The sequence below is a fragment of the Centrocercus urophasianus genome, unplaced genomic scaffold, assembly GCF_019232065.1.
Source record: "Centrocercus urophasianus isolate 14NV4802_14NV808 unplaced genomic scaffold, USGS_Curo_1.0 seq_25, whole genome shotgun sequence".
In the NCBI taxonomy this organism is placed as follows: Eukaryota; Metazoa; Chordata; class Aves; order Galliformes; family Phasianidae; genus Centrocercus; species Centrocercus urophasianus.
Window position 1 is genome coordinate 11168009 of NW_024884811.1, and position 25590 is coordinate 11193598.

Below are 25590 nucleotides of genomic sequence, written 5' to 3' on the forward strand. Positions count from 1 at the left end.
TTTTTTTAATTGCATTGAAAATTAATCTTAAAAAAAAAAAGGGTCTGATTTTCATAAAAATACTTCTATTTCCAGCAAACTCTAGATCATACATAGATCTTACATAGAAGGATGTTTGGTAAGCATTCCTCCATGACTGGACAGGACGTTGGTATTACAGGATTGTGACTCACTATGAAAGTAGTCTCTGATAATAGTTAAGTCATTATAAGTTTTGTAATGCACCTTATATCACTGAAAAGCACACAAACTACAAAAGACGTATATTAGATTTAAAAATTTTTAATCAATAAAACATATGGAATAATTTTACAGGAAAAACAGAATGCTGTGCAGAATGCTGTGATTTCTTTCTTAAAAAAAAATCCATCTTCGTCATGCTCAGTGGTATAATTAATGAACGTACATTCTGAATCTCTTACTTTGCTTTCTTTTTCTTCCTGGAATTTTATTCTTATCTATACATTAGTGAATCCAATGTATTAAAACAAAGAAACAATATGAAAGTCATTAGAAGAGCATGACCCTAACTCCAGCCTCTCTTTACTATGAGAGAAGTGCAAACCTTATTGGCTGCTATTGAAGGTGTGCTCCCCTGACTCAAGCTCTGCAGAAGGAGGATATTGTGCTCAAAACAGCTCAGCAGCACAGGAGATGTACTGAAAGGCTCAGGTAAGGGCTCAGGATAGGTGGGTTGTGCCTGAGAGTGACAGGAACATAAGCAGAAGCGAAGGGGACTGCTCTAAAATAGATGTGTTTGACATGTCTCCATACAATAGACTGACAACCTATGCAACAGCCTCATTTTGAGGCAGGTGTGATTGCTTAAAGCTCTGTCTCCTTCTTCCAGCAAAGTGCAGTGCTATAGAAACATAGCTTGTCCATTCTTTCTAACATTAGCTAGTTCAGTGCTGACATTAGGAGTGGACATGGGCCAGATTCCTTTGATAGCTTAAGCTCTAGTTATACACCTAATTTATTATATTTTTTCATAGGCTGTTATTTGAATTAAAAAATGTTAGTAGTTGGAACCATAATACAAGCCTAATGTGTCTTTCTAAAGAAATAGAACAGATTACATGTATTACTGATTTTCCTTGACCAGACAAATCTCAGTGAGATGATTCTGATACTTGCAATATTGATTTCAGTAGGCTTTTTTGCTGCATAATGTGAAAAGCAGTAAAAATACTGCTTTTGCAGTGCTGCATGGAAAGATTCTGTGAATTAAAATAGTGATTTAATGTAGTAATCTATAATGTAGCCCATGCAAGAGAAATGTGATACAGTGCTATTCTCTTTACATACTTAAATTTTAAATAGATACTATAATTGAACATTTGATAGTAGGACAAAGGTGAAAACAGAGAAAGTATCAGAACAAACAAAATAGCAATGTGGTTACATGAAGCTTCCTACTGCTCTTAAAGAGCAAAGTGAGGCTAAAAAAATGGAACACTGAACTCAAACAAACTTGCGTTGATAAAATATGTATTTTTGTGCAAACTTCAGGGAAATAGACTGTCCTATTGGCTATTTTAAATCAGGCTGATGCTTTAAAATATGACATGAAAAGTCATCAGGAAAAGTTTAAAGTTTTTGTTAACAGATTACCATAACTAAAGAGTGAAACAAAAAGTGTGTTGCATAAAAGTGACGTGTGAATTGCATAACTTGGAGTGATTAATTTTATGAAGCTAGGAAAAATGAGCTAATGGTTAACAAACTGGGTGAATAACAATAAACACAAGTATTTCCTTTATTACCATAGACTTTATGTGTGTGCATAGACGAGTCACAGCTTCTTCACAATTTTTCCTTCACAAGACCATATTGGGATATGCCTTTACAGGGATATTACAAGAAATAAAAAGTGGTGATTCTGAGGCATTTGTACGCTGTGATGACAAGTGCTATATAATTCTTTCAAACAAACTGGAAAAACCTTAGTTTGTTAACAACTGAACTTTCAATTCAGACTGTACTGAAAACATATTTGCAAATGCTAGTTTGGATTTTTTCCTTCCTTTGAGGACTGTTTAGCTTGCATGATGACTGAAATAGGGATCCTGCCCACAACTCTTCTGCCTTGCTTACAGCTTCCACACGGTACTCAGGACCAGGGCAGCACATCTTGTACCCATTCCCAGGGTCAGGCACACTATCAGGCATGCAGATGAGCCCGGTGAGCAAGCCCACCGAGGCTGTGGATCTCCCACACTGTGCACTGCAGCCCACGGTGCTCATGCAGAGGGCTTGGCCCTCTGCTCTGAGTCATGCCACCATCAGCAGAACGTTGTTATGAAATCACCAACTTTCCCACAGGCAGACACAAACTTTTTCAAGCATAATCCTACTTGCTGAATTCACACAAATCTCAGCCTTTCCAATAACTACCCTCTAACTAAGGAACTAAATAGAAGACACTGAGGAGAGACAGCATTTTTAAACAGTGAAGCACCCTTCAGTGCATTGCTGGAGTTGTACTTGCCAGAATGTTCAACTTAATCTGTGGTCTTTTCTTAAAGAAAAAAGGTGTGTTTATAAAATATATTTTAGCTTTTTAAAGCTATTACTATAAAGTCAGCGGAATCTATCTCAGAAGATAAGCCTTTTGAAAGCTGTGATGATTTTTTTTTTGTTCCAGTGAAATGTGTAGCAACAGATATTCCTTGACAAGGCAAAGGTATTTCTGCAAATGAGCACATCTTACAGAAGCACTCCTCAACATTTTCTGATCTACTGGGAATCAATACTAAATATTACCATGCTGAGGAAAAATTGCAGTTAGCTTTCATGCCTCCATTTCCTTCTTAGCTTTTATGTGACTGCAGGTAATGTAGGAAGCTTTGAAGGACAACGTACAGATAGCCAAGAGCTGCAGGCAGACATAACTGTGGAAGGAAAACAAGTGAGTGAAAGAAAAAGGGAGAAAGAAATTTCCTGCTAAGCTGAACACTCTAAATAGCTTGGGAGAAACCCTTTGCTATCTACATTTCAGTGTATTCTTACATAAACTTAAAAACTTTTAATCTTTGACACAAAATAATTTGTTAAGTGCTTATTAAGTATGCAAATGCATCACTTTAAACTCCTAAGTAAAAAAGATGAGGTGAGAGTTACACTACTAGAAGAAGCTTACCAGTGCTAAGTTTCTTATCTGTGCTCTTTTGTTAATTATAAATTTGTACACTTTAAACTCATTGGATTAAATAGCTACACAACAAATTTACAGTGAAAGTTTACGAAGCACCCTCTTGGCTACTCCAAGATATACAGCAAGTCAAACTTTCAGGGTACCTCTAAGCATTTTCTGCATAAATACAAATATATCAATCTGCAGACACAACTTTCCTTTGCTTATTTGAGTAAAGCGTGCAATTACTTGGGCTTGAATATTTTGTGCATACATTTCCAGGTCTGCCAAAAATCCCCTTCAAGTTCAAACAGTTACATAATTAATGGATATATCCCCAGTGATCCACTTGACAATAAAAATTTCTTGGGGTATCAGCTGGACCCAGTAAAACAAGTTGAAAGAAATTCAACGAATTTCAGTAATTATCATTCAGAGTTCTGCAGATGCTTCTGTCTTTTGAAATGTCATTACCTCAGTTGCCATGTAGTATTTGGTTCATTTTCAAAGTTTGAATGTTCTGTAGCTGACAGTCCATTAAAAAGAGAAAATTTTGAGTATGATATTTTCTCTTTGACAATCAGAGTGATAAAAAACTGTGATTGCTACATACAGATGTCTTATTGCATAATTTGGGATGAAAAGGGATTCCGCATATATATAGGCACACAAAAATATGATTAGGTATTTTCCATATTAAAAATGTTAGAATGTTTGAACTCAGTTACTCTCCAAGAATGAGTAACACTTGAAAGTACATCCTTGAGTATCACAAAGTGACATAAGGCCATTTTCTTCCTTTGATTCATTCAGATGTGTGTTTAATTTGATTGCTCGATGTTCTGATCTCTCTCTCTTTTTTTTTTAATGCACTGGAGTTTAGAAAACATTGTGAACACTGCATGTTTATCTAAGTTTTAAATTGTACAGTCACATTTTTGAGGCAGACCTGAGGAAAAAAATCTTTTTTTTTTGTTTTGTGTTGTTTTTTTTCTTCATTTCTCCATTTTCTTCTTTAGTGGCCTCTTGAAAAATCCAGCCTGCAGAAGAGAAATAAAGTGAATAAAGAACTACTTAAAGCTAGCAGCCCATATTGGTAGCATTTATATGCTAAGCTCTTACCACTATTTTCATACTTGCAGAACAGTAAATAGTCATTTAATTTTTTATAAGTGAAGTACAACATTGCTTTTCCTAGAACGGAAAAACTAAAGAGATGTGTCACAAAAGCAGACAAAAAGTGATTGCCGAATCATTGTTATGTGCACATGGCGTCAATGATAAAAATGCTTAGTAATATCTAGAAGTCAGATAAACAAATCATTCTTAATACTTTTCAAGATTTTTTCAACAGATTATGTATGTTATAAATTAAAAACCTACAGCCTTTAAACTTTAATATAGACAGAATATTTAGCTTGGAGAAGAGTGCCCACTTGTGGCAATTATTACACCACAGACTCATCTTGCACAAAGAAAACCTTGCCACGCATAGGCAGCACAAAAGCAAAATAACCTTACAGTTATTTTCATAATATACAGTTATTTTCATAATATACAGTTATGTATATATCAGTATGAGCTTCAATCATCAAGCATTGCAGGTTACACCTCCGAAAAATGTAATGTTACTAGTCATTCTGTCATTTCTCCAAGATCCATCCCAATTTACCTATTGGATAATTTTAGTGTCCAGGTTCGTATTATAAGGAGGATGGGAAACATAAGCATATACATATTTTATTTTCATGAAGATGTGTAGCTTACCTTCCACAAAGCAAATATGAGCAGTGCAAGAATCAAGAGTCCAGCAAAGATACTCAGAAGGATAACCCATAAGGGGACTGAACCTGGAGGGAGTTCTTTGGAAATCTTAATCATGGTCTGCAAAGTGTTCAGAGCGTAAGCAGTAAATAAATTGTCCGTTTAAAATATCATCAGAGCAGCATGACTGTTATCATATGTGCTGAGTTTCCAAGGTACTACTTCAATCTAAGTACAAGAATTTGCAGGAAGGAATGGAGCAAAAAGCATTAATAATAGGAATAGTAAAGAAAACACAATGTATTAAGTAGAATCACTTATAAGTAACCCAAGAGGGCTTTGAAAATACTACCAATTCATTAAAAAGATCATTTTAATTATGCTTTTATCCGCAGATACAGGAAGCATTTACGCTGCAACAGGCAGAAGTAATTCAGACACATCCCAGGCACACGGGTTGGCTAATTCTGACATTTGGCTCAAATGTGAATTCACTTACTTATATTTTGAGTAGGATAGTACATTACAACAAATGGCAATCAATTTGCTAGTAATGAATGACAACAAATGATCCGATAAAAGATATTCTATGTAAATCCCTGAATTATCATGTTGTTACCTCCAATTTTTGATGGTCATTTCTCAAAATCAGTGATGAGTTTTCACTCCGAAGTAATGCTTTCACAACAAGGGTTAAGCTATGAATACTGGCCTGGAAGAAGAAAGAAATGCCAATGGTTTACAGTAGGTATTTTGAAGTATAAATCTTTGCAGAAATGAGAAATTTGGAAGTGAAACTTAATGATCAAGTTCTGGGAGAGATAATGAAAACTCAGATTCAAAAACTGATCAAAAATCCCTTACAGACTCAAAAAGTCTTTCCAGCTTAAAATTTACTCAAAAGTAATATGCTTCAATATATCCCTCCATACATCTGCTGAATTAGAATTTGTGGATAGGCTAGAAACCAGTTAAATAAAAAAAAAAGTCAATACAGAAAAAGTAAGAGTTTTCTTTCTAACATGTTTTGAATTTCCTTTACAGTTCTAAATACTCTAAGGTAAATAAAACATGGAAATTAATTTGTAGAAATTTTTTAACACTTGAGAATATGCAGACAAGAAAATTAAAGATATAATTTCAAAAGACAGTACAAACACTGGTTTATTTTTTCCAAACTTAAAGATGGGATTTACTTACTTTTATGATGGTAGGTTTCCATACTCTCAAAGAAACATTCACTTGAGATATGTCAGATGGGGCCAGGGCACAATCAATAGATGCACAGCTGAATGTATCACACTCCTGTTTAAAAGTCAGCAACATGAACTAATAGTAGTAGATTTTTCACATTATTAAAATAAAAATGTGTAAACATACTATACCTATAGATCATTGTTTTGTTGTGATATTAATCCTCAAAGGGTATTAGTTATTATTATTATTATTTTTTTTATGTAAAAACTATACCACAGTATGTAGAATGAGTTGAGATTCTTATGATACGGTAGAACAGCTCCCTATGCAATCCCTTAGCCTGTAGAAACCTCAGTTACTGCAGCTGAGCAGCAGAGTTCCCTGACAGAGACATAGCCTGTAATTGCAAGCCATACTTTTCTATCAGCACAGCTACAGCTTAAACATTCAAAATTGTGGGATATCTAAATTGAGATAGGAGAATTCAGGTGTCTTTACTTACCAGCTGGAAGTACAGCAGACATGTTTGATAATTTGGAAACATGCTAGCCTGGATTGTTACCACCCCTATGAAGGATATATGATAAGCATGGCAAAATGCTCATCTCTTGGCATGGTTTCATTCGTAACAGAAACTGAGCTTGTGCCACTTGCATCTCTCTGCTGAGCAGGTAGTATGATGTCTTTCTGCTCAATATGGCAACATAACTATGTTCCTCTGTCTGAATGTGAGAAGCTAAACTTTTTCATATTGCTCCAGCAACTACATTTCTAACAGTTGTATTTGAAAATATTTTTAACTGATTATCTGGAAAGTTGCAAAGGAAATGAGAATTATCAATATTATTTGACAATTACAGTGGGAAAATGAAGGTGAGGTTTACTCATCTGTCCAAAGTGCTGCCATTATTACACATTTGTTGAATTAAAAACCAAAAACCAAAACAAATAAAAAACATTAAAAAAAAAAACCCAAAAAAACAAAAAAAACCCAAGCCATAAATTCAGTTCTACATACAGTTTTGTAGCCAGAAATAATAAAAATATACAACTAGTCCTACATAAAGATAACTTTTAAGGATATTAAACAAAGTGATTTTTCAGAGGATGTAGTTTGACATAAGTTTTTATATACTAACTTCAGAAATGCTCAGCTCAATGTTAATAAATGTAAATCTAGGTTGAAAGCATACACCACAAGGCGGCTTACCATAATTGTATCCTTTGTAGGTTCTTTTGTTTTTGGCAGCACAAATGATTTTCCAGAACCGATCTTCAGGTGATCTACAGGATAACTAGATTTGCAGACAGCATTCTGTTAGAAGAAATAAAAAAAAATATACTTATTGCTTGACTATCCAACCTGTTACCATTAGAAGGTCTTGGAAACAAGACAACATTAATAATATTTTATATTTAATAACATCAATATTTGCTAATTGTAATAGTGGTAAGCAAGTAAATGCAATAATAAAACCAGACATTGCAAGAGGGCAGAAAAGCAAATTCAAACAGCATGGATATTTAAATATCATTACATAAACAAACAAGCTTTTTATGAGATAATAACTTAAATTTTATCCAGTTGCTTAAACATCTGTAGAAGCAAACAACGTCCTCCTGGAAGATGACTGCCACATGATCCAGCAAGAGAGCAGGCTACTAAGAGAGCTAAATAGTTTTTGAATGGGAATCCAGAGCTTTCTGCCTTAGCAAAAGACTAGTAGATGAAGTGCAGGATTCAGGAGCCAGGGAGGATGAAAGGGTGCTGGATCACTGCTGACCCTTCATGACTCCTGCAAGGGCACCTGACAAACCATTTGATATATTCAGTGCAGAGGAAGAGTGGAGAGCTTTTTCCTTTTGCTTCTTTTTTTTTTATTATTATTATTTAGTTTTACTTTACTTTTTCTTTAGATCCAGGATATTCACTTTCACATTACCATAGTGAAGAGATATTGCGAATTTCCTGTGGTCCATTTTGATTTGTGAATATATATGGAATCTTAGGTGGGTTAAATGTGGTCATTGGTTAGGAATGACAATGATGGGGGAAGGAATTAAAGAACAATCATAATTTCTTTGTACACTAAACATAAAATATTCTGATTTTTTTTGTTTGTTTTAAAATGAACCTTGAAATTTCATTTCAACCATTTATTTTCTTTTTCAGTGGTGCGGCACATTACAACTAATTAAACCATGTGGGAAGAGGTGTGTTTCTGTGGAAAAGATGAATGACAGAAAAGGTTCATGTCACCACTTAGTGATATTTGTTGAGCTATTCAATTAGTAAAATAGATCCTAGTTTAACATCTAGAGTCATGGGACTTGCTGGAATTGTGATCTCATCCATCAGCTGTGGAGGAGTGAAATGGAAAAATGAGGACTGAAGACATGGCTTATTACTCCTTCAATATGTCACAGTGCCCCAGATAAGGAAGAAGACAGAAGATTGCCCGTGCCAGAGAACAGACATACAGGAATGCTAATTTCAGAATGGAGAATATTGAAGATGTCATGGACATTGAGCTCTAGATTTAAATGCAGGGCTAGAGTATTCACAAGAAGCACTGCTAAGAATCAGAATCACTGCTAAGAATCAGAAGCTCAGTAGCCAGAACTAAGAAAGAAAGTTCTGCCCCTGGTATCCCAGTCTGAACTTCTCAGCACTTGGCAATATACCAAATCAACATTTTTATATTCCAATTATTGCTCAAAGCTGTTTTAAACTTGTTCATTTCCTTCTAATAATTCTTTTCTGTCTTCCTATGAAATATTCAGATATTACTAAAACAAAAGCATCTAATCTTTTAGTCTAAAGAGATGTAGGCTATGAAGCAATATATAGCCCCAAATGTTTGCACTTTTTAACATGAAAAAAAATGTTTTAAACTTAATAGTAAAAATAATGGTAAAAATACAAACTGCATTCTTACTTGGGAATGTGACAATGCTGTAATGTAGAGAAGAGTGTTTTTGGCCGTTGTTACATCAGGATACAAGATTTGCAGTGTGAGATTTGGCATTGGAAAATGTTCACCTTTTTCAATCTGTAAAAATGAAGAAGTATTTTGATTAATACCTTCTTATTTTATTGGTATTTGATTGTATTTTTTTACTTTTTCCCCCTTCAGTAAGCTGCTTGATGAGTTATGTTTATGAGACCACAAATGGTATGCTCTGCAGTCCACCAGCTCTTTTACATTTCAAAATCCTTGCTTTTGAAATGAGATGAATGATATCTAAAAAATCATCTACAAAAACTCAGGGTTACTGGATTTTAACTTGAAGAATAAGAGAAATAATTGTGAAAAACACTGCAGGTGGCCTAAAAAACATAAAATATTTGCAACTGCTGCTTAGTGAAAGCAAGACCTTTTCCTTGGCTTGCGTTTTATAGACAAAGTTGATTCAGAGACTTTTATCCTGACTATGTGCAGAATCGTAGTTCAGCTTTGAATCTGACACTGGGAAACAAGGATGCTCTCATGATAGTGCTAGATTCAGCACTACTGCAACTTGAGGCTGGGCTTCTACTCCTGTACGTACATTTTCCGAGAGATTTTGATTTGCAGTATGCATTCCATTAAGAAGATAATGTTCTTAGATCACAGCATTCACCTGTTCCCAGCTGGCTGGATTTTGGAAATATCTATTCTAAACTGTAATGGCCAAAGACTAAGTTTACTCGCGTGTGCAGTAGCTCTAAAATACACTTGAATTACTCCACAGCAAATGAACCATTCTGAAAACTTCTGATTCACCTTACTCCAAAGCAAGCAAGAAAACAAGTGTTAAATATTGTCAAAAGTGTCACGTACCCCGTAACTTGAAGCTATCACTTTAAATGACCCAAATTAAATGAGAAAAAAAAATAGTTTTATTTTTCCTTACCCTATAATGCAAAGTAACTTCATCCCCTATCTGCTCTGTTGTGTTAATAGCAGTAGGAATGGTTTCATTTGCAGCAATTATAACATGGTGCTCTTTGAAAACACTGCAGGTTAAAAAACAAAAACACACAAACAGTAAAAACAAAAACTTCATAAAAACTCTAAGTGAGATAATCACAGAGGTATTTTCATTATTTTGTTAATCCTCCGGGTCTAGTCTTGCAAATAAGAGTGTAATGCTGTTTCCACTGAAAACAACTTTTCCTTTTCTCAGTAGTGCTCTCCTGTCGTCATGTACATTTCAAATGCTGTGCACAGTAAAATCAATGAAGTGAACAAATATTGCCTGCACAATTCCTTATTGTGAGAGAGTATGGCCATGTGAAATGGGCAGTGTTCACATAAAAGAGAGAACAAAGCATTCTTTTAAATTTGTCTAGAGATGGATGGACTTGAACACTTGAAATACACTCCAAATGAATAATTTAATATTTACACATGTACACCATGCCTTGTATTCTACTGATAATATTGATGATGGATGGAATTTAACTGAATTCCAGCTGTTTCTGAAAATATAGTGTAAGATCTGCATTAAAGCTTATCTTAGAAGTGATAAAAACAAACCTCTGTAAATATAAAATGAAGACTAATTTTTGAAGTCAGAAATCAAACATCACACCTCACAATATTACAGTGATATGAACTTGTGTCTGTCCTTGTTTCCCTTCTTTTGTACCTGAAATGTCTTTGAATGAGTACAGTAAGAACAAAAATAATCAAAAGCTGCAAACTGCAAATCAAATTTAAATTGATACAGAGGAGCTACAGCAAAATGCAGTAGTCACTGTCACTTATCACTTCACACGCCTGCTCTTTTCAGTGAAGCTTGTGCTTCGTTTTCATGAGACTGGAAATAGTCGTTTGTAGATACTGAGCACAGCTCAAAAACAAAACAATGCTACAGTCTATTTGAACACCTGTCATTTACTATGCTAATAAACAGAAGCACAGTGAAGCATGAATACCTTACAAATATTAATCCTACTTCGTATTTTACAGGAATTGTAACTTGTCCTCTGTTGTCTCTCAAGGTCTCAGGTGGTTCTTCACTGTCACTAAAATAAAACATATGCCACTCATGTCAGACTGTGATACTCATCTGCACATGTAACAGGGATACTGGGGGCAAGAAGTACAAACAAACTGAAATACACACAGCTCTTATTATGAAAACCTACCAACCATTTCCAGTCAATTACTATCTTCTAAATAAAGTTCAGAAGACTATTTCCAGTAAAAAAAAAAAAAAAAAGTAAGTCCTGAACAAGACCCAGCTCAGAAATGCATCCTTGTTGAAATTACACATTGCTGACTGGATGGAAATTGAACAAATAAGGACCATTATTTTCATACTATCTATGTATTTTGCAGGGAGAGCAAACACTGAGGGCATGTTCATCTCTGATTCATTCAGTTCTATGACAGAAAACATCCTCAATGTCTTTGCTCCTTGAGGGCGAGACATTTTTGATAAACTGCAATTTATGATAACACATATGGTAAGTTTGTAAGAGAATAAACCTTTTCTGAAGGTAAAACCACCACTTTCTGACTCACTTCTGGCTCACAGGATCAACAACTTTTTATTTAGACTGCTCAGTCTACTGCAGGACCTAGTACATCTTTAAAGCTTCCAGCTCTATAGGTTGTTCAGGTTGAAAACAGTTAGTTGTAGAGCACTCTAAAAAAATCACAGTGTAAACAAGCAAAGATTGCAACTAACCTTGTAGCATATACATCAACAGTGGCATTTTCCAGGAGATATGATGCATTGAATTGGAATGATATTTTGAAGGAAATCTGTTTGGAGAAATATATTGTGTGTATTTAAAGAAAAGAAAAAAAAAAAAAAAAAGAAAAAAAAGGAAAGAAAATCACATTAATGAAGTAAGTTTGGGCTGAAGAAAAATGAGTAAAATTATGCTACTTTTACCTGGGATCCTTATTCATACCTTAAACTTTTCTATGAAGGAATTTATTTTTTTAAATTTTCCTCCAACATAGAGAGAAATCTAGAAGTCATCACTTATTAAACAGTAGCCTCAAAATTTTCAGAGCCAAGAAACCTCAGCTTATTTCATAGTGTATTAGAAAGACATAGTTATATAAACTTTAGGAGAGCAAACTTCTGTCTTCTTAAGGAATTAGTGGATGATGTCCACAGGGAAACTGTCCTTAGGGAGATAGAACAGAGCTGGTAGTTTTTAAAGGAAACCTTAGTAAGAGTAAAAGAGCTCTTCACCTCCCAGTATAAGAAAACAAGCAGAAGAGGCAGGAAACCAGCATGGTTGAACAAGGACCTGCTGGTCAGGCTGAAAGATAAGAAGGAAAATTACAGGTAGTGGAAACAGGGACAAGTGGCCTGGGAGGAATACAAAGATGCCTTTGGACATGCAGAGATGGGATTAGGAAAGTGGAAGGCAAAAGAGAGTGCAGTTTCTCTGATAGATGAGGAGGGAGAACTGGCAACAACAGACACGGCAGTAACAGGGAGAGGCACTCAATGAGTTCTGGCAGTCAGCATTATCGCACTAGTCTTGTCCATGAACCCCTAGGTGGCAGTCAGGGGAGCACTACAAGATAGCCTCATAAGGCTCAGTGTGTACAACTGCACAAACTGGGTTGAAGCCAGTGGGACGAAATTCAACAAGACCAAGTGCTCGGTCCTGTACTTTGCCCCAAGAACCCCAGGCAACCCTACAGACTGGGGGCAGAATGGCTGGAAGACTGCATATGGGAAACAGACCTGGGGGCATGGGTCAATGCTTGCCTAGACAGGAGCCTGAGCAGCATGCACAGGTGGCAAAGAAGCCCAATGGTGGTGGCTTGAATCAGAAACAATGTTGCAGCAGAAGCCGGGAATGGATCATCCCTCTGTACTGCGCTGGTAAGGCTGCAACTGGTGTACTGCGTTCAGTTTTGGGCCCCTCACTAAAAGAAAGACATTGAAGCCCTGGAACGTGTTCAGAGAAGGGTAATGAAGCTGGTGAGGGCTCTGGAGCACAAGTCTTGTGAGGAATGGCTGAGGCAACTGGGATTGTTCAGTCTGGAGGAGGCTCAGGGGTGAACTCGTCGTTCTCTACAGCCACCTGAAGGGAGGTTGTGGAGAGGTGGGGGCTGGCCTTTTCTCCCATGTGACTATGACTAAAGGGAATGGCCTCAAGTTGCACTAGGGGAGATTTAGCTTGGATGTTAAGAAATACTTCTCTGAGAGAGTGGTTGTTTGCTGGAATGGGCTGCCCAGGGAGATGGTGGAGTCACTGACCCTGGAGCCATTCAAGGAATGTTTAGATGTTGTACTGAGGGATGTTGTTCAGTGGGAAATGTTGATGATTGGTGGACAGTTGAACTGAATGATTTTAGGTGTCTTTTGCAATCTTGGTGATTCTATGATTCTGAGTATATGCAGCTGGTAATGTGAATCCTGGGGTCATGAAAGAAATGGCTGATGAGGCTACAAAGCCATTCTTCATCGTATCAGAAAGGTCATAGCTGTAAGGCGAAGTCCTCCCTGATGACTGGAAAATGGAAAACATTACTCTCATTTTTAAGACAGGAAGAAAGGAAGACCCAAGAAACTACAGTCTGGTGATCCTTCTCTCTGTACCTGGGAAGATCATGGAGCAGATTCTCCTGGAAGACATGTTTAGGCACATGAGAGATACGGAGGTATATTTGAGACAGCCAGCATGGCTTCAGCAAGGGCAGACTATGCCTGACCAATGTGGTGACCTTCTGTGATGGAGAGATGACATGAGTGGAAAAAGGAACAGCAACTGCTGTTTTCTACTTGGACTTGTGGAAGACCTTTGACATGGACTCACACCACACCTTCAAATTGGAGAAATATGGATATAAGGGGTGGACTGTCAGGTAGATAAAGAGTTGACTGGATGGCTGTAGCCAGAGGGCTGTGGTCAACAGCTCTGTATCCAGGTGGAGGCTGGTATTGAGTGGTGTCTCCCAGGCGTACATCTTAGAATCAGTGCTCTTCAATATTGTCATTATAGATCCCACATAGGCAGTGGAATTGAGTGTAACTTCAGCAGGTTTGCAGACAACACCAAGATAAGTGGTGGAGCTGACACAACAGAAGGAAGGGATTGCAATCCAAAAGGACCTGAACAGGCTTGAAAGTGGGTGCATGTAAACAGAATAAGATCCAACAAGGCCGAGTGTAAGGTGTTGGACTTGGATATAGGGGTAATCCCAGATATGAGCAGACTGTGAGAATAATTCATTGAGAACACCCCTGCAGAGAAAGACTTAGGGGACACGGTGGATGAAAAGCTGGATGTAAGCCAGTTTACAGTGCTTGCAGCCTGGAAGGCCAACAGTATACTGGCCTGCATCAGAAGAGAGGTGGCTAGCAGGGAGAGGGAGGCCTTTGTTCCCCCCTGTTCTGCCCTGGGCAGTCTTAGCTGGTGGGGGGCAGCTCTACTTAGAGCAGGGGAATTGGAACTAGATCATCTTAAAGATCCCTTCCAACCCTAACAACTCTATGATTCTGTGATGATTCTATAACATCTGATCAGTGTATTTTCTATAACATACCCAAAGCAATATTATATGTGTTTAGAAACAGAACTTTCTAGTCAGGTGTGCCACTTGCCTTCTGCTAGTATGACTAATATGACTGATGGAAGTGTATATACACTTTTTACATCATCACTAGTATGACTGATATGACTGATGGAAGTGTATATACAATTTTTACATCATCACATACCACAGGTGACTCTGCAGGTTCCCAAAATCTGATGTTTTCCTCAGTGCACTGATTTGCCCACAAGGGTGGGTGATGAGAAATTTACATTGGGAATAGCTTGAGATGGACAGTTTTGGGGTGTATTCCAGACAAAAAAAAAAAAAAAAAAAAAAAAATTCAAAACAAATGCCCGGGCCTTAGGACAGCATGAAAGAATTAGGTTTTTAAGGTAGGAAAACTGTTTACCTCTTCTTCAGGTTTTAAAAATGGATATCCCACTTTACAGGTGATGTTGTGATTAGACTCACAACTATCTTTCTGTATATCCTAAATAAAGAAGAAAGTGAAATCATTATCATGCATAAACTTTTTAAATTCTGACTAAGCATATATATTCAAAGGCTGCTAAAGGTTCCTATTTTATTATGTTGGCCACAGTGTGTGGATGCAATGGAAGCAGATGTTGAACTCCTGGCTAATATCCCATTGCATTTCATTGTTGTGTGATAGATGGCAGCAGAGGGGCATGCAAAAACACAGCTGCTTTGGAGATGCTATCTGAGGCTGGATTAAGGAAGGCACTAATCTGCAAAGATACAAAGAGTTCTATGTCAAAGGAGTATATTGGAATGACAGGAGACATTCTGATAAATAATGAGGCAGTTCTGCATAGATAAGTATATATTCTACATGTATTATATATATATTCAGATAGATCTGAAGTGGTGATTGATGGTTCTGGCATTTACCTGGGATGCAGCTATTTATTGACAAAGTGGCACTGTGAAGTCCATCAGCCATTTTTAGATGGTACAGCAAAGTTGGCTTAAGATAGAACAAATACATCCCTACAGAAGTATAAGCAAGGATAGTACTTCCAGTGAATATTTTTTAATAAATCAAGATGATGTTAGAGCAGTGAAATTAAGTCTTAATACAAAGGCTTCTTTAGATCTCCATAGCAATATAAATTATGAAAAATGTGATGAATGTGAAAAATTCCTACCTCAATGCCAGCAAAAATAATATTTGGAGAATACTGAACCAAAGCTCTGGTATTATAGGCACTGTCTTTTTTGTTCTTGATAGACAGCTGGATGGTGAACCTATCATTGCGTGACTTGACAATGAATGGAGAAGAGCTGTAAAATAAAGTACCATTGTTGGATGTCTTAACTTTTTATATATATTCTTAAGAATAAAAAGAAATATCTTTTAGTGTCCATACTCTATTGTTTCTGTTTTGGAAATCATGGCACAGTATTAGCTTATCATTCTAAAGATTTTATATTATACATTCAAATTTTGTACAGTTATCAAGCAATACAATAAACCCAGAGTAGTTACCTGTCTCCAGCTATGCTTGCTTTTACATTCAGAACAAGATCTGAAATGCATTTATTTTTGGCTCCACAATCTTTTGTGAAAGGAATCTGCAACAATAGTATTTTTATTCTCAATTTTATTATATTGATTATTAAAATCAAATACTTGCATTTTAAATCTTCATCTAACCTTATATAAGCTCTCCTTTCAGACATTCAAAAAAGTATTCCCTAATATTAAACAGTTTAACATGTCAATATTAGCTTGGAAAAGAGAAGACTCCGGGGAGACTTCATTGCAGCATTCCAGTACTTGAAGGCAGCTAATTATCAGGAAGGGAGTCAATTTTTTACGTGATCTGAGAGTGATAGGAGCAGGGGAAATAGCTTTAAACTAAAAAAGGCAAAACTAGTTATATATTAGGAAGAAATTCTTCACTGTGAGAAGGTGAAGCACTGGCACAGGCTGCCCAGGGAAGCTGTGGGTACCCAACCCCTGAAGGTCCTCAAGGCCAGGCTGGATGGGGTCCTAGGCAGCCTGAGCTGGTATGGGGCAGCTCTGCTTAGAACAGGGGGATTGGATCTAGATGATCTTTAAGATTTCCTCCAACCCAAGCCATTCTATGAATCTGTACTGATTCTTCAAAGTGTCAGGTGAAACATATAAGGGAATGATGAGGAAATTCAAGTGATTCATCTAAGTTAGAAAAATAGGCAAAAGGAGAAGTATGAATGATGCCAAGGACTACTAAGATATACAACTAATATTTCCCTGCCAAAGAAAAAAAAGAAGACTGTACAATTACTCTCTATCTTCATTTAACTCCAGACAGCTTTAAAGCTAGGGATTCCTATACTGGTTCCCAAGAACTCATTGAATTGAGTTCTTCACATCCAAGCAGATATTTAAAGGACATATCTATTGGATGGGCTTAAAAACTATCTCTCTTTGAACAATACTTTCAGGTCTTGTGTGGGATATGTGTTTTACCTTAAATATTTTGTTTATTAATACAGAATCTTGCTGACTTACATATTCAGATACTGAATTTGGCAGGTTGTTGTCAAGAACAGGTCCACTTTCTGGATCAGAGAAATTGAACTCCAGCAAAACCTTTACAGAGTCCTGAAAGTCAGGCTTGTCCTACAAGATAAAGAAAATTGTATTGCTGTTATGGACATTCACTTTAATACCTAAGCTAGTTAAGGAGGATAGAAAAAAAAAACAACAACAGCAACAAAAAGAAGGCTGAGATAAAATATTTTTCAGTCACACTGTCACCATCCTAGCTAGATAAATATTTGAATGCTTACAATTGATGATAATGCATTTAATGTGCAAGCCAATCCTTATAAATAACAACTAATGCTTCTGTGTATGTCATTATCATAAAAATGTCACACAGCAAGAGAGTTTCCACCACAGTTTCATTTAAGAATATCTCAGAAATGTCAGCTGGTAGACTTTCCTTTTTAGTTGTGCTTAAAGAATCAGTAAGACAAAGAAAAACTAGTATCATCTTCACTGAAGTCAATTTGAGGTTGCTGCTAAGAAATATACTGCATACTTAAGCAAACGTTAGCTGCCATTTATCATTAGTTTTGAATTACGTTACTGCTGAGAAGTTGCTAAACATTTAAAATGCGGGGAGCTTGTAATAAACACTCAGTTCACCCTGCACATTAGTTATAATCTGGGCAATTTCATTCCTGTAGTTGCTAATTACATTTCTTCTTTTACAGTCAATTAGTATTCTCTATTCGCAAACCTAATTTGAGAGTTTTCGATTACAGTTTTATTAGAAGAAATTGCACCAATAATCAAATTAAACTTACAGCCTATGTGCTCCAGCAGTTTTGAATGTGCCAAAACTATTAACTATGTTTTGAATGTGCCAAAACTATTAACTATGATAGTTGCTTAATTCAACTGAAATGTGTTGTGCTCGTTTCTAAGACAGATCCATAACAAAGAGACAAATATAAACAGAGCATTTAAAAAGTAAATAGTTTGCATCTATGTACATATACAAATATCTAAACAGTAAATGCACTTCATGCACAGTTTTAGGATTAAAAAGTCCAGTTTACAATTAACGGAATACATCTGGATTATTACAGTGCCAACTAGAGAAAAACATAGCCACTTTAAATGATTTACTTGCCAACATGTAGAAGTTATGTTTAATACATTGTGACCCTTTGATAGTTATATTTTTTTGCATTTTCCTCTCATGAGTTTCCGTGAACAAGCTTCGAGATATCTGTCTTTGTGCGTCAAGAGTAACCCAGTACTGTAGACCTGCAAAGGAAGTTGAGATTAATATTCTCCATGATTTTACCTCCAGACATTCTTTTTTGCACTCTTAAAAAGACAGTTGTATTCAATTTTTGGAGAAATAAACTAATGTGGGCATAACATTTTTGTAACATATCTCGAGCTTTCCTACTTACTGGATTCAAATATATCTTCCTTTGACTTTAGTCTGGTCTTAAAACAAATTGTGGCATTTATGCATATTGTTTTTCTTTTGTTTATCTGACAGTTTTGCTGTTGGATATTGATACTTTTGGGCATAAACTGCATAGAAACATTTACTTCAGCCACATCACGAGACCTTAACAAAAATAAAACAAACGAAAATGTTAGAGGAAGCATCTTGAAGACAATATTAGCAACTTATTTTTTTTAATTTTTAAGAATGAACATATAAAATTTGCAACACTGAACACTGAAATACACACATATTATAGTCTAAATAATTAACTATACACTTATTACCCATTATCAGTAAGCAACATATTAAAGAGAAAATAGTCACAGGGTCTCTCCACAGTCTGTATTTGTTTCAGACTGATGAAAGGAAGTATCTCAAAAAGGCATTTAAGGAACTCTAAAGAGCTGATTCCACTTCAAAAGAGACTGAAGACCCAGACTGATTCTTAAGGACAGCCTCAGGCAAACAAATTATTATACAAGGGCTAGAGGCTAGTGTGTCATTTTTAGTTTGTGGGTAGATAAACAGGCTGGGATTTACTACCATTTTTTTCCCACTTTTAACATCCTTCTGCCCTGCTCCCCTGTAAACCTTTGCTTTGGATCTGTTCATTCTTGGCCTCAATATGGAATATGCCAGTGTAGTAAATCAGGAGAAAATGGCAGAATAGCTTCTTTTCTCCCAGATTTATGATTTGACATGACAGTGAAGAAGGAGGTGAATCCTGTACCCAGAAAATGTAGGGGTGGCAAGAGTTGTATAAAAGGGTTAGGTGGCAGGAAGGAAAAGGACAGGAGGTATGGCCAGCAGGTCTGGGATCCTGGGAAGAGCAGTGTGGGCTGCAAGCTCTTACTTCCTCCTCATAGTCATCCCTTACTAGACAAGTTCTGCCTTTCCTTTTTCCCATCCTGCATGCACCGTGGGTCACTTAAAACAACAAAAGCTTTGTTGCAGCTGCATGGTGACCAGACTGAGGAGCAGGTCAAAGTTAAAAAATGAACAAGGAAAATAAAGGGTGAGAGGGGACCGGGTGACTTTTGTTCCAGCTGGATGAGATTCTCAGCTAGTTCACTGCACGGCTGCACAAACATTTGGGAGGAGAGCAGTAAGCAGTGGGACTGTTCAGCCAGTGCTAGTCCTGCCCAAAGAGAAAGCCAAACTTCCATATGAAGAAGTATGCTAGTCACTCACATGTACTCTCCTATGAAGCAACAATATTAAATGAAATCCACATGAAAGAATTTTAAGAAAAAATTTGCTTTACCTCACACTTAACGATAGTTACAAGAATTGGCTAAGCATTGCTGACCTGTCTATGGAGCATTTATCACACTGGACTATACGACTCACTGAGAATAATTGGAATGTATGTGGCATCCCTGTTCATCAAAAACATTTCAAGGAATCTCTGGAAAAGAGTTTTTTGATGTTCCCGCACATAAGCTTGTGAATTCAATCCAGTGCTGACAGAACAATAAATTATAGTAATATAAATAAACAAAAGCTGCTGTAAGCATTGAAGGCCAAATTGGAAGAGTGAAAGATTCTTTTAATACTGTCAAGACTTAGATTAGATATCCATTGCAACAAAATGATGAGAAACTTGCAGAACGTAAGCAGTTCTCCCTGGGACAAATCTTTACTGTCTTAATGTGAATATTGGGTATTCTGTTTACTACTGTAGAAAAGACCGGTTATGGAAGATTCCAGCTTTTGTAAGAACAGAGATCTTAACAGACATTATCCTGGATAAAAGTTGGAAAATGCCACCAAAATTGAAGATAGAAAATATTAATCATAAAATGTTATCAAATAAATGATACTGATTGATTTATTTGATAAAATGTTATCAAATAAATGATAAATGATATCAAATATAAATTCTGATTTTGTTTTTCATGGGGTAATGTAGATCATAACTTTAGAAGTCTGAAGTTATACAATTATTGTAGTTAATGCTAATCATTGCATCCTGATATTACAAAGATTTTGATGCATTCTTTTCTATACTGAAAGTTGTCATATTAACTTTGCAGAACATTGGAGGAAGATAATACAACAGGGGAAAGGGCAGAGGAGGAATGGAGTGTAGAACAGCATAATTGATTGTGTTTAAAGAAGGTTAAAAGTTTCTGTGATATTTTTCTATGTTAGGTTGCAAAAGTTAGAAGTCAGAAAAACAGAACCAGAAAAATGACTTTGCTAAGGAGTCTTCCATAAGCTGTGAAATGAAAGAAATTCTCAGAAAATCTGTGGCTTTTAGGTGATCTGTGTTACATTCCAAAGTCGTACACATTTTTGCTAAAGGGTGAAATTGCGGAGAAAGCCAGCAAAGATGCAGTCTGGTGACACAGGGAGCTTTTATAAAGACAAGTCAGCAGATAAATGCTAGGAAATCTGGCAGTTTGAGGATGGTAAACAAGACCTGACAGATGGTTAAAGGGGCAACAGGATGGGGAGCTGGCCTAGAAATTGCCTTACCCGAGAGAGAATTATGAAATAGCTTTAGCTGTGCTTTAGAAATGAGAGATTAAGTTTTATCTCATTTATTTATATTACTGCTATTTTTATCTTCTTCCTTCAATGTACATTGCTTGTTATTCCATTGTAATTGTGATCTTTTGTCAAACAAACAATTTCACTATTCACCAAATAGTTTTTTTTTTTTTTTTTAAGTTTCTTTTGTAGGGTGTTGAACTAAAATTTTATTAGTAGGAGACAAATGAGTTGCATTGTCTTAGTGATTCCCTTACATTTGAACCTATCATTCAAATTGCTAATAAAATAATATATGGCATAAGAGAAAATGCTTTCTCCCAACTCCCTTATTTTACTTCGTTCCACAGGTGGAATCAGTTTCTATTCTGAATATGACTTCTGAGGATAGCAATCACCAGATATGAAGACCCTAAAGCATTCTTACATCCATTAGTATTATCTAGAACATTTTATATTACTTCCAGAGACACATGAAAATACGAAGAGTCACGTCCAGTGTCAGAGTGAGATGAAACCAGTACAAAATCAGTATTCTCAAAACAGTCCAAATTGCAGTGTAACCAAGTTATGTATGTATCACAAGATAAATAAGTGTTTATTTTCTAGGCTGACAGCTGCTGTGAATATCCATACCAGAAGAGGGCAGCCCCACCAAGGCCTCCAATAGTGACATCAATCAGACCGTCATCATTTAAATCCATTTCTCCATGCACAGACTGGCCAAAAAATTTCACTTTCTCCCCATCTCCACCAGATGCAATACGCTGTGAAAAGCATTACGAGATTTATAAAGTGCAGGCTGATTAATTTCTTAGGAACATGCAACATGCATTTGTTGGCAGTTAGATGGCTTTTAAACTCTTTAAATCTATTAAATTTTCTTTACAGTACTCCTAAAAAGATCACAATGGTGAGAAATATGCTGTAAATATTCAGAATTACAAAATATCTACTTTTCTGGCTGCATAGAATATACTAGGAGGTTTCTAATAAAAACATGTAAATATATCTTCTAACAATATAGAGTCAAATTTGGTTAAATCAGACTGACTTTAAAAGTACTGAACATTTTAAAAAAGAAATTATCATGGCAAGTGAAGTCACAATTTGATTCTGTGTTGGAAAGACATGCGGAAATGAGAATTCTCCTACACAGACTTACAGAAGCTGCCAACCTGTAAAATTTTACTTCATACCTGTGTATATTTTTTACTGATTGTGTTGCCATGGCCATGATAAATATAAACAGCTCCCCGATGATCATCCTCTAAGGGAGATCCTATTACAATGTCATTATACCCATCAAGGTTGAGGTCCTTCACTGCAGCAATTGCAGTCCCAAAGCGTGCTCCACAGGGTTCATTCTTAAGAACTTTGCAGGTGTCATGTTTTAATGGTGAGCAGCATGTTTGTTTTATAGGTTCAAGACTCATCTGATACTCAAACTTCGTCTGTGAAAGGACAGATTTAAAGTTAGTGGATTTCCACAAACATTTTAGCGATGCGGATTTTAGAGAGCTCCTGTACAGAAGACAAACTGGTTAAATGAAACAATTACGTACTATTCATAATGACTGAGTGCACTGTAGAAACTGATTCTGTAACTATAACATTTTTAAGCAGGGGGTGTGAAAGACAATCTCACTCCCTCATTTCTGCATCTGCTTACGCTATATGTATGCTTATGCTTTAATTAGTTTTACAGGAAAGCACAGTGTCATAGAAGTATTTGGATGTTACTATAAGTGATTCACTTCATTCTCAACACAGTGAAAATATTTCTTTCAAAGACAGTCTTTTAATTTGAGAACGTAAGCCAAGCTTCATAGGAATCATAGACGGCAGTACTGTTATCTCTTACATAGTTTGAATTCTATCCTCAGCACAATCAAACTCCATGCCCACACACACATACTCTTCTGGCCAACAATGTCCAGTGTGCATGAATCCTAGACCAAAACCACACATACAGCATGATATGTAGCCAATCTTTCCAAGAGATTAGCCCTAAGAATTTAATGATTAGTAAAAAAAAAAAAAGGCCATTGCTATACCTCCTTTGTTTGAAGATGGATAAAAGTAACAACAGGAAAAAAATTTCAAACACTTGCAATTAGAAGACTCTGAATCCTTGTTTTCTAGCCAACGTTATTCACCATCAATCTGTTGTTGGCAGCACACATGTAGAAACTGGAAAAGCTATTTGTCAAATAGACCCAGTCTCTTCAGGCCCTTTTTCTGCCACTGTGTTTTAGGACACCATTACTTCTAGGACCTATTGTGATAACAATAGTTATCACAATTGTTGTAACAATATGCAGTAATGTTGGACTAAAAGAAGGGAAAAGAAGAAAAAAGATGTATATAGAAACTGGGAAGAAGGGACTTATCAAATGACTAAAATTATCTGAGGTACTCCTTAATCTAGCTATGACACACTAAAAAGTTGTTGAATGTATGGGATTTAGATCTAATTTGGGGAGTCACAAAAACATTGGAACAGATACTTTTAGGATGGATGAGCCCTACTTCTCCCTAGTGCATGACAACAGAAAGAAAATATGATATAAAAATTAACCTTGTAAATTTCTGTCTGTATCTTGTTGCAGTTTAGAGAGTAGTGTTTGTCTATGCAAAATACTCTACTAGAGTAAAAATGAAAAAGTTTGAGAAGTATTCAAAAATAATCAGTAGTACACTCTCTGTTCTTAACAACATGTTTCTCTGCCTTTCAACACATCATTCTTCCCAGCTCAAATTATAATATTTCATTAAAATAAGGATATGAAAACAGGAAGGAACACAATATGTTGGTCAACAAATATAATCCTTACCTTGTTCAGAGCATACACATACACTTTCCCTTGTTCCTCTTTTTCAGTTCCCATATATGTAGGAGCTCCAACAAGGAGAAGGTCTGTAAATGAGTCTCTGTTAATGTCAATTGTGGTGATAACACCCCCAAAGTATGAGCCAATCTGCAAGAACATAAAGGTATAAATCAGAGGTAGAGTCAGCAGCATCATGCAACAGTTCTGATTCCAAGATCTATTTTACAGCAGCTTACAACAATACCATATGTCACCATTATGAAGACATTTTCTTTGCTATCTAGAAGACCCTTTTGGTCAGTTTGCCTTAGAAGCTTGTTTTCTGTCCAAATTTGTACTTGCTAAAAGGACTGACACCTCTCAGTAGAGAGAGTTTGAATAGAATTGTCCTAGGGAAGCTAGTCACAACAGTAATAAATAGAAAGAGGACAACCAATGTTCTTAGGCTTGCCAAGGAAAAAAAGTGGGATTATAGAATGATTTGGATTGGAAGAGACCTTAAAGATCACACAGTTCCAACCTCTTGCTGTGGGCAGGAGTGCCACCCACCAGATCAGATTGTCCAGGACCCCATTCAACCTAGCTTTGAATGTCTCCTGAATGCAGCTTATCCCCTCCCAGTGTGTAACTTAAATCTCCTCTCTTTTAGTTTAAAACCATTCTCCTTTGTTCCACCTGTTTCCAAAGTGATATGTTCATAGTCTAGGCACAAGGTGTGGGCTGAATCTAACATTAATCTACAGCTAAGCTATATACCCTTTATTTCCTTTACACTCAACATGAAAAGTAGTCCTTTCTATGCTGGATATTGGCCTCAGATGGGCCATATCATTCAAACCTTAAAAACACTTGCTTTTCTTCGTTGACTCTAAAAGTCTCCAAGACTGATTAGCTGAGATGCAGATGTCAGCTACAGAAGATGAAAATCAGATTTGTCCTGATCAAAGATTGTACTGCAGCATAGAGAGACAAGAGTCGGCAGGTCTTTCAACTTGTTTAAGCATGACATTATACTACCTTCTCTAATTAAGTAGTTACATGTTATTTTTTTTCCTGAAGGAAAAGCTGCTATTCTATATAATGATAAACTATTCAATATTTCATGCTATATCAACTGATTCTCCCCCACAGAATGTTGCTTATCACAACTGTTTCTTGCCAATAACATCTTTTCCAGGCAGAGGATAAAAAATTGCCAGTCCAGAAATGGCTATAACCACTTTCACAGCAGCAAAGGTTTACCCCACATACAGTAGATTTCCAAGAGTCTATGACTGCTTTACTTCCTGCTACATAATAGACCAGAGCATTTACCTAAATTTGTTTCTGATCTTGTAATCTTTCTGATTATAACTCACAGTTCTATTTGGTTCTTCTGCAAGAGTTTTCTCATTTGAAATCATTCTTTCCATTTGTCGTGCTATATTCATCTCGTATGTTAATCAATCATGAATGCATACTTACTTGTTCTCCTTTTAACCTCTGAAGTACTTGCACTTCTCTTCCTTCCATTTTATAAATGATGACTTGACCAGTATGATTGTATCGTGGCTGTCCTGCTATGTACAGCACTCCTCCAGGTGTCAATGCTGAATTTACGGTATAGCCTATGAAGCAGAAAAGAATTCATGATGCAGTACACACAGAATGCATCTGAAATACTTGCTGTGATT

General features: G+C 36.3%; 1 protein-coding gene across 1 annotated transcript in view; it reads right to left on the reverse strand.

The window, feature by feature from the left end:
* Window positions 1–266: 266 nt before the first annotated feature.
* Window positions 267–25590, reverse strand: part of ITGA1 (integrin subunit alpha 1) — a 48333-nt gene continuing 23009 nt past the window's right edge. The window contains exons 11-29 of the mRNA XM_042825999.1: window positions 25382–25524; window positions 23921–24064; window positions 22283–22537; window positions 21720–21850; window positions 18544–18707; window positions 18255–18391; window positions 17123–17233; window positions 16112–16197; window positions 15771–15906; window positions 15011–15091; window positions 11780–11856; window positions 11022–11111; window positions 9995–10097; window positions 9037–9150; window positions 7308–7412; window positions 6101–6205; window positions 5520–5612; window positions 4904–5020; window positions 267–4176 (exon numbers count right to left, since the gene is read on the reverse strand). Of these exons, the coding sequence (XP_042681933.1) occupies window positions 4132–4176; window positions 4904–5020; window positions 5520–5612; window positions 6101–6205; window positions 7308–7412; window positions 9037–9150; window positions 9995–10097; window positions 11022–11111; window positions 11780–11856; window positions 15011–15091; window positions 15771–15906; window positions 16112–16197; window positions 17123–17233; window positions 18255–18391; window positions 18544–18707; window positions 21720–21850; window positions 22283–22537; window positions 23921–24064; window positions 25382–25524 (2237 nt within the window). The 3' untranslated portion in view covers window positions 267–4131. The remainder of the gene's footprint in view (window positions 4177–4903; window positions 5021–5519; window positions 5613–6100; window positions 6206–7307; window positions 7413–9036; window positions 9151–9994; window positions 10098–11021; window positions 11112–11779; window positions 11857–15010; window positions 15092–15770; window positions 15907–16111; window positions 16198–17122; window positions 17234–18254; window positions 18392–18543; window positions 18708–21719; window positions 21851–22282; window positions 22538–23920; window positions 24065–25381; window positions 25525–25590) is intronic.